A 12,720-nucleotide genomic window follows, 5' to 3' on the forward strand; every position below is an offset into this window, starting at 1 on the left:
AAGCAGAGCAGAAGTTATTCAGGAGTAACCTTGCTTCTCAACAACTGAATGGTCAAGGACTGAGGGAAGTCACAGTCATTCTTCCTCATTCAAATAAATAAAAAATAGTTTTCATTCACTACTATGTAAGGAAGGGATTCAAAATTTTAATATATGTAGGTAAATGGTGGCTGTACAGTCAATTTATATCCACACACAAGTTTTATGGAACTAAAAAGAAAGCAATAAGCAGCTTTGAAATCTGACTTCAGAATAGAAATGGGGTTATTTCCAGGTACAATTTCTAACTTCATGCATTGTTTTGGTGCATCTTCAGATCCTGAAACAATCATACCTCAAAAGCAGATCCTAAACTGAAATCAAGGATTATGGGTAATTACTTTGATGTTGCAACAAGGCATACATTTAGAGGACAGAGGGAAGCAAAGCACGTGTTTTCATAGATTTTGGTCCTTCTAAGTCAGAGTGCATTCTGACAGGAGATCATACAATGTCAGAATTTTACCCACAAATTAAAAATTCTAATTAAAAATAACACAAAAAGAAAATGTAATTAATCTAATTATCTCAGTGGATGAAACATCAAAATTCACTTCATTTTATTCCTTTATTGTCATATCTATTATGACTTTGAACTTAACGTTTACCCAATTATTTTTTTCTTTCTAAAAAGCAATGGAAACATCAAGTCTTTCTAAGCTAGGAACTGCAGATATTTGAATTACTTCCGTTTCTGAAAGCAATTTCTCCATGACAGCATGAAGATCTGCACTTGCTAATATCATTGCCAAGAATCAGGGTAAGTTACCCTCCACAAACCATCTCGCTGTAGGTAAATTAATTGCAAAATATAAATTTGCTTATTAAAAAATTAGCTCAGGTATCTCCAGGCTGCAGGTTGGAGCACAGTTATACTTCAGTCTTCACCTGCCAACATACTACAACAGTTACGAAACAATGACATAGTCCAAACATAGATTATATAGTGTTATGAATGTGAAGACTGATTAGTAGTGGTACAGGGAGGGGGAAACTACTGAGGATGCTTATGCTTTTATAAATGTCTCAATTTTACTTTTCTAAGCAGAAAATTACATTTCAATCAAAGCTGCTTTACAGAATGAAAATTAATGATCACTGGTTTATACCATTTAGAAATAAATCATACAGAAGCTGATGCACAATGTCACCTTACCTTATACAACTGTAGTGTTTGAAAGTGCTGGCAGCCTTCTGGCATTCCAAGCACAGCTGAATAGCTCCTGGATAGTCCTCTTCCTTAGGATAAAATACAATTGAAAGCTAATTTGGATTTTGAAGCAAACTCTGCAAAATCTGTTTTTGCTTGCATGCTTATGTATAAACATTAAGAACAAAATATTTTGCCTTTTACATCTATGCAGTAAAGTTAAAGGAAATGTGTAAGGGTCTATTGCAGAATTTAATGTGCAAGCAGTTTAGAATTAGAAACAGACAACCTGTTAGCAACATCTGAAAACACTATGTATTACCTTACCTTATGCAGATGACTTGCTGTTTTGTTTACTTATGCATTCATACAAAATATAAAGTTTTTATTACAAAACAACTAACACTTTCCCAGTTAACTTTCAAATCTTTGTTAATACAATACGATCTATTCATGAGCAAGGAAAGAGGTAAGTTCAGGCACTGGCAGGCTGTTGCCATAGTTTACAAAACCTAAAAAGAGACAAGGGAGACACTCCAACATTATGCCCAAATAAACACTATTTAATTTGACACATTCTATAGCTAATTAGAAATTAATTTAAAGACAACTGGCTCACACGAGGCCCCAGGACAAAAAGAACATACTTTAGAAAAAATATATGGAAGTATTGTCCTAATTTATAAGAAGAATATCCAATAGGTAGACAGATCAATCAGGAAGTATATGAAGATGCCAGGACAAAACCAAAACCAGAACACACATAAAAATGTAAAACCCCAGGATCTTGCCGACAGAACATGGGCAGTGCCTTGGGTGTAACTACTATTTTTGCATTCTATTAGATATGATGCCAGAAGGCTCTTGGAGCAAGGAAAACCCTCTTTAATAGCTAAGAGCTTCCTTTTTTTATCCTAATTACATCCGTTATATTACATGCTTCAGAGAGCTCAAATGCAAAGCTGTTACTGGAATTTCAAAGTCATTGATTGAAGAGTAAAAATGCAAGGGCAATTTATATTTGGCTATTATCATAAAGTAGTTTCTGAAATGAAATTGGTTTTAACAGCAGCATTCTAATGCAGATCAAGTTTAGCTAAAAACCACAAAAAAATCCCCCTACACGTTATCCATTAGATGAAAACAGAACAGTACATTGGTCAAAAACGATTGCTGCATTTACAGCTCTCTGCCTCTTTCTCCATTGGAAACCTGGTACTTGCTCCATTAAGTCTAACAGAGCTCAAAGCAGAAAGCCTGCTTGCATAACATATATTACTTATACATTTCAGATGCAGCTCCCTCCTGTAAGTTATTACAGCTTTATGTCTGGTCTCTTTTTAATTGGGAACCCTATCTAAATGTTCCTTCTGTGAATGGCTACTAATAGCTCTCATGCATATTCCAAGCTACTAACTTCTTGAAGTAAAGACAATAAATTGGCCAACATCTGGGATACCTTTTGGGAGCAGTCACTGAGCACAGCTCAAAAACTGCACTTAGCCAGAAAGGGCAGTTCCAACCCTTAACGTTTAAAAATCACCGACAAATTCTGACAATCAGACATTAGGGTCTGTGCGCAAATGAAACACCCACACCTCTGTCTCAAGACAACTCTGGCCAGCAGACACTGAAGAGCTGACTTCCGGTGCAATAAAATACAGCACAGAGATGAAAAGCTAATCATTGCACAGGGCTTACTGAGCAAAAGTCAATGTTTATGCAACCTGTAAATGAATACATTCTCGCTTGGTAAAGAATAAGAAAGTGTGCTGAGACAAGGTGTATTACTGAAGACGGAATTAAACTCAAAGAATCTTAACAGTTATAATTACTAAGACTCAATTTCCAAATTTAGTAACTAGGGATTATCATAATGATGTTCCATCCAGTATTAACTGTAAATATTTGGCAAACTAGCATGACAAAATTGTTACATTACATGATTAAAATATAGTTGTCAATAAAATCCTTAAGCTATATTTCATACAATTTAATCACCTTGAGACAAGATTTTATTTTTGCTTTGTGCGGTACCAACTGAATTTTTAGAAAGTATATATACTGTATCAGTAGAATTTTCAGTGTCATGGCCTGCATGCCAACCCAATGAATAAGGAGAGAAGCTACTATACTTCCAAATAAAATACTAAGTAGGGAGTCATTATATAAATTTGTAGAGTAATACATCAGTAGAAGTACTTTATTCAGACCCAGCATATCAACAATCAGCTAAATCTCACCTTCTTTTTGCTTCCAAATATCAAGCTAAGTCCAGAAAAGAAGCTGAACATAAGGAGAGGGATGAAAAATCCACAGCACTCTTACTGATCTAACTCAAGCCTCAGTGCCCAGATCTAAGGCAGGATTGAGTCTTTGACAGATAATACCCCCCCCCCCCCCCCGGGCACAAAGGCTACCTAATGTGAGATGAAGTATTTCTCACAACAGTTAAAAAGAGAATAAAAATATAATTTCACCACACGCACACACCCATAGCCTGTTTGCAAGAGGAAGGAAAGAAGGGATAAAAGAAGATGCCTTTGAATAGCTTCAAATTATAATGATCTGGCAGGGACTTACCTCCAACATCTCACTCAAGCGCACATCAGTTCTTTGCTAAAAATAAAAAAAAAAAAAACAAACAGCGATAACTACACAGAAATGAAGAAAAATATTTTGCCACTGAACAAAACCAACTGTACATACCAGTGTTTTTATTGTTCTCAGAGACTTCAGGAGTCCAATAAGTAACTGCCGCTTCCTTTGATTTGCAAGAAGCCCCAAACTAGTTTGTGTGAAGCCTTCCTTTGCTATATTCAGGTGTCTGCAAAAGTTAAAAACAAACATAATCTTCGACGATATGTAAAATAAAACTTATTTCTAATAAATTCTAACATGTCCGTTAAAATACATACTAGAAAATAAGATTGTCAGCATTGTTAGGGAAATCCAGAAACTGAGATGATACCAGCAGACTATTAAGAAGGTACGTTTTTCCCTTCTGTGGAACTTGTCTGTGGATCCACGGTGTATGTCAAAATGTTCCTCTATTAAAGAGAACTCCCAACTGAGAAAAGTGAGAGCTGCAAGAGAGAAAGCAGCTGCTATTTGTTTCAGTATCTTTAACTACAATTGCTAATTCCATTCAGCACATAAATAGGAAATACCATCACCAAGCGAACTTCCTGGGTTTACAGATTTCTTCTTAAATACTTTTTCCCCCCTTTCAATCTCTGCCATTATTTAAGCAAGATACCTTCTTCCATTTGTGCAAATAACAGCTGCTAACTGAAGGCCAGTCTGCAATGATGTAACACGTTCAAGTTCCTACAGAGAGACAACAGGTTAAATAAACACACAAGTTAAAGTTGTGCTACACACCAGCAAAGACTAGTGATTAGTAGGTTTCTCTTGAGATGTTATAATGACTTTGTAGGGTTACTTTATATATTATTTGTTTCACACTGTATATATGCTAAGCACTGGAATGTAACATTAATATAAGCTATCTTGTAAAATACAATTCTCTTTTGAAGAAAGATACTTGAAATCAATCCATTTTCATTGCATTAGGACTCTCTGCATTTATATAGTGTACATTTAGCCCAAGAACCTCTATACCATCAACGCACCACATAAGAATGATCAAAGCTTCAGGGACAGAAGCACAGGGTTTCATTTGCATTAATATCCCAGAGAGCAGCAAAACGACAACAACAAAAAAAATCATGTTTCACACAGCATTTTCTTGTTTAGAAGCACTTGTGTTCTACCAATTTGATAGATGTCACTTCATAATGAACGTTAATTGTATCTTGTTGAATTTCAGTTGAAAACTCTTCAGCACAGGTGACCTGAATTTAGCTTGATTTTGACTTCATGAAGTGCCTATCAGAATCTCAACTCCTTTAAAAAAATAATTTTTTTAATATACCTATTAGGATTTCTTTTGTTAGGAACAGCACTGCAGGAAAGTGAATGCTAAAGAAAAAATTATTTTTTTTAAATACTGCTCATCATTTCAAAACATATCAAGTGCTTTCCATGGGGAGAAGGGAGACTTTCACTTTGAAAACTAATCTAATTCTAAACATAAGACAAGCAAAAACAAGTTTAAAGTTTAGTTCAGTTTAAGATCAGCTCCTGGTCAGTCTTCAAAGATACAAGTAATTCTGAGAAATCACTGAGCTGCATTTTTCACCAAAAGCAGTTCCTCCTTTATGTTAACAATGTTGCTTTTGCAAAAATGAAAGCTTAGCTGCTGATACGCATATCTTGAGAAACCAAATTCAAAGATTACTTTCCTCAGTACCTACTCCTCACTAAAAATTTACTTTGCAAATGTCAGAGCTATTCAAAAGGCCATTGTTTCCAGTCATTGAGGCCAGTCTTGCCTCTTGCAAAGATTCTGTAAAATCTGTCCTGTGAACATGACTGGAAGGAGAGGCATGGGGAGAGAGTGCAGCCTAATGAACCCCAGAGAGAGAGTCTTCCATCCAGCATTTAGGGCTGAATATATTTTTTCCTCTTCTCAAAGACAATCTTCCACCCATTGGTTGTTCCTAAAGCATGCCTTTCCTTCTAAGGGGAAGGGAAAACTATAAATCCCTTGCCTTGTGTCTGTGCCATGCCTCTGTCAGCCCACAGTAGTGCCTGTTAGACCAGTAGTTCATCCTAGGAATGGGGTGCAAACCATGACTTTCCCCCACTTTCTTTTGCACAGTGGAAACAACATTTCCAGGAAACAAAGAGTCAACTGCATTTTTGCTTCTTCTAATGACCTGTTACTGTAATTGGACACTGAACGGGAGCTGCCATTACAAAGTACCCACGCACATCAGGAGGTTCATTTCATGACTCAATGGGAAGGTGAGTTCTACGATGCCCACCAGAAATCTGTGGTAAGTCAGTCTACTGACAAGAATAAGTCTGTGCAAGCCTGTGCCCACAAGTAACACTGAAGGATTATTGACTTAATCAGGCAAATATGCATTTGAGAATTTTTTTAAAAAGATTGTTACTGGCATGATGGATTTTTAACTGTCCCTTTGGAACATCGGAAAGAACTTCTTGGTATAAAACACATGCACTTTCCTAAGATGTTGCTGGGATAAGAATATTAACATTACACAGCAAAACGCAAGAAGCACATTCTCCACAGTACTATTACACACTGAGAGGGGGTTTTCAAAGTGAAGCTGCTGGATTCAGAAAAGCAGCACTCGCTCAACAACATCAATTACGAACATGCACAACAGCAAAACTATGCCAGAAGGATTTGATACCATACAATTACTCTTTCTGCCCCCTTCTACTCTTATGAAGACTCAATCACTGTAGCACTTACCAGCCTCCTTCTGCAATAGACTCCCACATGACTCCTTTAACTAAAATTGAAATAATATTACCCTTACAGTTTTTTTTCTTCCACCAGCTATTGCAGGAGATGACGCAAGTAATGCTCACCCCCCCCCCCCCATTTTTCTTTAAACAGCAGCACTCCTCCTTCTACTGCACAAAATGCCAGAACACAAACGGGAGACTCGCAAGGTCACTAAGGCTGGATATGTGGGCCACAAGCACAAGCAACCAGCAGAGGAAGTTGTGCCCTCTGGATGAAAGAGGAAAATAATTCCAGCTCCACGACACCTACCACGGGTTAACACTGAGGAGGTACAAGCCCTACCCTGCAGCAAAAGTCTATCAGCTGAGAAGAAGGAGGCAAAGAAGGGAGAGATGTAACAGGAAGAAGGTTAACAAGGAAGGAGAAGAAACAGGAGAGAGAAAAAAAAAAAGAAAAAGAAAAAAAGGGAAAGACCTCTGCCACCAAACGTGGCCATCATTGCACTCCCACACTCTCTCCAGCTTCTTGGCCAAAATGCAAATTGCCATAATCACTGGTATGACAATACTTAAGCAAAGTGCTGTACATACACAGAATTATCCACCATGGGATAATTCTCAGACTACTTTGACAATAATCCCAAGTTTTCACTTTGCAGAATTCTCATTGTTGTTTCCTGGAAAGATTGGATAAAATCAGGCAGAGCTGACCTGTGGCACTATTAAAAATAAACAGGTGAAAAAACCCACCCACTTTCTCTTTAGAGAATCATTATGACAGCTGTTCAAAATATGTTTTAGGGGCAAGGAGAGAAGCCATGCCAATATTCTACTACAAGCAGCTAAAGCAGATTAGCTTTGTTTTGCTCTCAGAGATCTTCGACATATTGAGGCTCTTCTTCCAGCTCAGTCTTTTCTTAGATGCTTTCTTCTCATGACCGACTGAGATTAGTGGCAAGCTTCTGGGTTAAGTGCTCTTAAGAAAGGTCATTGCCATTTTCTCTTATGGAAGAAGATCTGAAACCATTCCTAAACACAGGCGCTAAAGAAGCTCCTTTTCAAGTCCTTTACAGGTATTAGTCAAGCTTGTGAATTCATATTTTCAGAAAGCCTTCTTAAAATGGTCGTATGCTGAAGCCTTTATCATCCTAAGGGCCTCTAGCTCAATATGGCCTTGGTTCTTTCCACTCTACAGATACAGGTTTACCATACAGAGACAGCTAGTTCCAACCAGGCACTATCATCTCTACTAACAAATTGCTAGATCTAATGCCCAGTGAAACAAGTGCAGCATTATAACAGAACAAAATGGAGTGGTTTACTCTTGAAAAGTGACTGTCAGTTGTCTTACCTGAACATATGCAGGCTGTTTTTCAAGAATCAAGTCTGCAACTTTCTTAGATACCTTAAAAAGAAGAATATTACGTGTGATACATAGCAATCTCAATTAACTAGGCCATCTCTATACTCAAATTCTACAAGTTTGTGATTCTCTATCATTTAGTTCTATAGTTTTCAAATTTATTAAAAACAAATACGCCACAACAAGGTAAAAAATCCTAAAAATGATAAATCTGCTTTCCTTATGAGCAAGACAAGAAAAACGTTTACAGTTCCATCCAGGAATTAGTGGGCATTTTTAAATTAATCCCTTATCTCTCTGTTAAGGAACAAGCTAGAATAGGAAATAGAAATAATATGGGACACTACAACTGCTTACATTCTGCCTGTGGTACTGCTAGACTACAAATTTAAGTTAGCCATCTACCATGGATATCTAAGAAAGCCATAAGGAAACCTATTTTTCAGGCTGATATTGTATTAAATAAAATTTGCATCAAAGTTAATATTCACCCTGTGTGCATTATACCCTTTCTTTAGCACACAGAACATGCATATTTTTAACATTTTCTCCATTGTTCTGAACTAACAGTAAGTGGAATGCTACTGAGAGCTGCTGTCTGTACTGAATTTAAAAACAGGCGTTGCTACCTTGATAAGTCTCTTGTGCACAAACACACAAGCTTAAAAAAAATATCCCATAGTAACTCATATAAATGCAAACTTGAGAATAGTGTGGTTTATTTTTTCAACAGGGACTACAAATATTTAAGAAGAAACAGTTCAAACATGATGAAGAAATTATCAGTATTGCTCTATATTCTTCTTGGGAAACAATACTCCCAGAAATTAAAACAAAATAAAACTGGCTATGACGGTCAGCCAGCCCACAATGCACAACTGGGAAAGAGAGATGAGGAGGTTTTTACATATTTGACCGCTTAATCAAACATAGCAAAAAGTTGGGACCTTCAATCAGCATTCCTGTAACAAAATTCCAGTGGCTCCACCAGGCCAGTTCCCATCCTGGAAGAGCACCTGCACACAAATGGTCTTCAAAGTACTGCAAGATCATCAGCTGGCAATCTGAACAAGGGGCATACATCTAGCTATGCTTTCCTCCTTCCATATTTAAAAATGGCCAGAATCACTAAACAATTTTAAAACCTCTTAGATGTTCTATAAGTAATAAAGCTTTCTTCTGCAGGACAGCAAAAGAACCACTCCAGAGCAGGGTGAGGACAGGAAAGGATGTTATTAGGCCAAAAGCTACACAAGCCTACATCACCTTGGGGTTCTAAGTAAGTTTTGTTCACTGCGCAGTCTACATGCTGTGAAATCCTCACCTCCCTTTTCCAACCTGTTCTTCCCGCTAGCCCCGTACCTGAAAACCTTTAGGACAGGGATATACCTGCCGGTCATGGACTGCCCTAGTACAAATCTAATCGTTTGATTCTTCACTGTTAAAGGAATTCATCAAGCTGTACACATGAATAAAAGATGTGTTTCATTTTCACCTTTTACATCGGGGTTTTTTTTTTTGTTTTGCAAGTTCTCAGTTACTCTTGACTAATAACAACCTCAACACTGCCAAGCATCTGCCACAGCCATAATTGTTTTCTTTCCCTGAACTTAGCAATACTACTTCTCTGAGCTTCCAAACTATCCTCTTTCCTTTCTTTTGGATGAGTGATATGATCCCAGGCTACTTCCATTCATTTCCAAATTGTCTCACCCCTTTTAGCATCTCCCATTCAATTGTATTGATTTATTTTTTTAATTCTTAACTTTTGGAATCCAGAATTGCAATTGCTAGCAATGACTGTGACTGCAGTTATCAATGCATGCAAACTACAATGTTCTTTGAGGGGACCAAAGAATTTTCTCCAAAACAATTTACTCTTTCCTAATCACATCATGAAAAAATATTTCATCTCTTGATAAAAAAAAAAAAAAAAAAAGATACAGCTGAGGATATCAGTCCACTAATTAAAATGAAATTAGCAGACATACAACTAAAAAGTATCCTAATTCAAATTGTCTGTACCAAGATGATTAGACAAATTAAAGCTGTCGTGATACACATATTAAAGAACTCTTGAGTGAGCTGGAATCCATGCAATGGAACGGAAAACTGTAAGGGAAAACTACAGAAAATAGAGAGCCTATAGTGACCCCGAAAACAAAGGCATGACCAAGATCAGCTGTGCAAAAGTACACAGTAACAGCCAGTGAGAAAGGGAAGATCAGAGCTCTATTACCTATAATTCACACTCATTTGAGTGTTCTGTGTTACAGAAATTTAGAAGTTGGAATTCTCTCTAAACCACTATTGTAAATTCCTATGCCAGCTATAGCTACAGGCACTGCAGTAAAAAGGCAGTTTTTTTTTTTTTTTTTCAAAAGCAGAGGTATTGTGTGAACTGTCAACAGACATCTTGAGTCCTCTACCTAATAATCTATTCACAATCATATAAGATTACAAGAAAAGTGGACAATAATTGAGACAGGAGAAGAAAACATGCAACAGGCTCTCATGCTCCACCTAGAAATACGATACAAGGACACGTGATATATAGCATACAAGAAATTTTAGCAACTTGGCACATGCCCAAGGAGGAAAACAAACCCAAGCAACAATTCCTTCCTATAGCAGAATCACATTTAGACTAGATTAAGGAAGACACAAGAAAAGCCCAACCCTAACTGGGAGGGATGGTGGGGGAAGAATTGGGCACATGTTTCTTGTCAAAAGTTTTGGCTTTGAGAGTTATTGTTTGTTTTCTAAAAGACACACACATCTGGGCCATATTTACTGGAAACCTCGTGCTCAGTTCTCACCCCTGTTATTCATTAGCTGCAAGCACTTTCCAGTTCACATTTCAACAGCAGCCGTGCACTGAAACTACTCCCCTAGCTGCAGCAGAATGGCCAAGACATTGATAACAGCTACTGGATTATCCAGCATATCTCAATCAAGTTGTCTCTCAGTCTTGAGTGTATTTCCTTGCAAAACTAGCTGCTCTCTTAAACTTAAAAAACAAAACAAAACAAACCCTAAACAACACAAAATCAAAAAACACCACCCACTTTCAACTTCTTTCCTCATACCTCTTGGTGAGAAACATGGAATATTCATTTGCTCAACTTCTCAGTAATACTTTACAACATTTCAGAGGTTTATTCTGGAAAAATAAGTCTTACGCAGAAAGAACTTGTTCTCTATGTATTGTTAATGACCCAATATTCTCCTTCTGTACATTTAATTCATTTAAAGACATGAGTTAGGATTATTACTGTTATTTTACTTGCAGACACTCTCCAAATGCCACAGTTAATACATCCATTTCCTGTACCATATTATTCATCTTTAAAACAGCAATGAATCGATAATTAATGTGTGAATAGAAAATTAAAAAGCCTGAAATGTAACAAGTACCTTTCAGAAGCTGCAACTTCAATTTACCCCCATAAATTATAGTTATTACTCATTGTTACATTTCATTTGTTTTATTATGTAATAACTCTGTACCAGTATTCAATAGAAACCCTTGCGGACAATTAACAAATTGGCAAACGAAAAATAAGAGAAAACAGCAACTCTAAGGAAAGAGTTTTACAACATTTTATCTTTTATGTTGCCAGAAAGCCATCAATAAAAGAGATACTATGGCACTATTCAGCACTGTATTGAACATAACTTTTCTTCCAATACGTAAAAGCTGAACATTCAGAAAATCAAGTTTCTAAAGAAATCATTTGCACATTTGCTCCTCATTATAACACTTATCGCCAACATTTACTTCCATGCTTTCGCATGATTATATGATTTACTGATATAATTTTCCACTATAAAAGCACACAATGTAATATAAAAAGAAAAAATGCTTAAATATCTAACATGCTCAAGAAACCAAAACTTTTTCAGTTACACTTCTGTCTAGACTTATAGACAATACAACAAATTGCCTGAAGAAACAACTTTACTTACAGCAGCTTGCTGTTGTTTTAATTTGTCTCTGTACTCTTCCAGTTCTTGAAGACTAAGTACTGGAGGAAGCCTCTGCATGTAAACAACAAATTAAATTCAGTGAGAAATTAAAGAATTTTAAATACACATGTAGTATTAACTAACCAATCAATTCCATTAAAGAAACATTCTTACTGCTTCTGCAATCTAATTTGCAGAATTAATCCATTATTTCAAATGATGGATACTGAAATAAATCAGTGTTAAGATAAGCAATGTATTATCATAATTGCATCATATAATACCATAATTACCTCAAAAATACCTTATTTTAAGCTATATATGTATACACACAACCCCCCTAATCACTGAAATTATTATGTCTCAGTCATAAAAATATCCAAAATATAGAACGGATTTTTTTGCTCTCCAACTATTTTGGCTTTTTCACTGTAGTTTATATTATGAAATGCCTGTTAGCACTGAGATTAATTCTACCACATTAAAAGAGACTCCATACCAACACTGTGTGCTAGAAGCTCCACACAACCACAAAATTAGGCAGGAGGGTACAGTTCTGTATTAATGCAAGATATAAGAAACAAAATGGAAAAAAGCTCATTGGAACAAGCATACTTTTGACCCTCTTTTTTTGTTACTGTCTTTTATTACTGTCTTTTATTTCAAGAAGACAGCTTACCTCTAACTCATACTTCACAATATCAAAGGAATCATTGGAAAAATAAACTTCTTCAATGCTGTTAATTATTTCTTGCTGAGCCTGAGGATCAGTTGGTTCTTCACGTAGTTCTCTGAGCTCCTCCTTCACAAAACAAAAAAGGATTTCCATGATGTAATATCACATCCTAACAAG

General features: G+C 36.4%; 1 protein-coding gene across 1 annotated transcript in view; it reads right to left on the minus strand.

Moving 5' to 3' along the window:
• Positions 1-12,720, minus strand: part of VPS50 (VPS50 subunit of EARP/GARPII complex) — a 94,605-nt gene that overhangs the window by 71,443 nt on the left and 10,442 nt on the right. The window contains exons 3-9 of the mRNA XM_075746173.1: positions 12,547-12,669; positions 11,868-11,939; positions 7,887-7,940; positions 4,449-4,519; positions 3,899-4,016; positions 3,773-3,808; positions 1,196-1,278 (exon numbers count right to left, since the gene is read on the minus strand). Coding sequence (XP_075602288.1) covers positions 1,196-1,278; positions 3,773-3,808; positions 3,899-4,016; positions 4,449-4,519; positions 7,887-7,940; positions 11,868-11,939; positions 12,547-12,669 — 557 coding nt within the window. The remainder of the gene's footprint in view (positions 1-1,195; positions 1,279-3,772; positions 3,809-3,898; positions 4,017-4,448; positions 4,520-7,886; positions 7,941-11,867; positions 11,940-12,546; positions 12,670-12,720) is intronic.

The sequence above is a fragment of the Balearica regulorum genome, chromosome 2 (genome assembly GCF_011004875.1).
Source record: "Balearica regulorum gibbericeps isolate bBalReg1 chromosome 2, bBalReg1.pri, whole genome shotgun sequence".
NCBI classification, from domain to species: Eukaryota; Metazoa; Chordata; class Aves; order Gruiformes; family Gruidae; genus Balearica; species Balearica regulorum.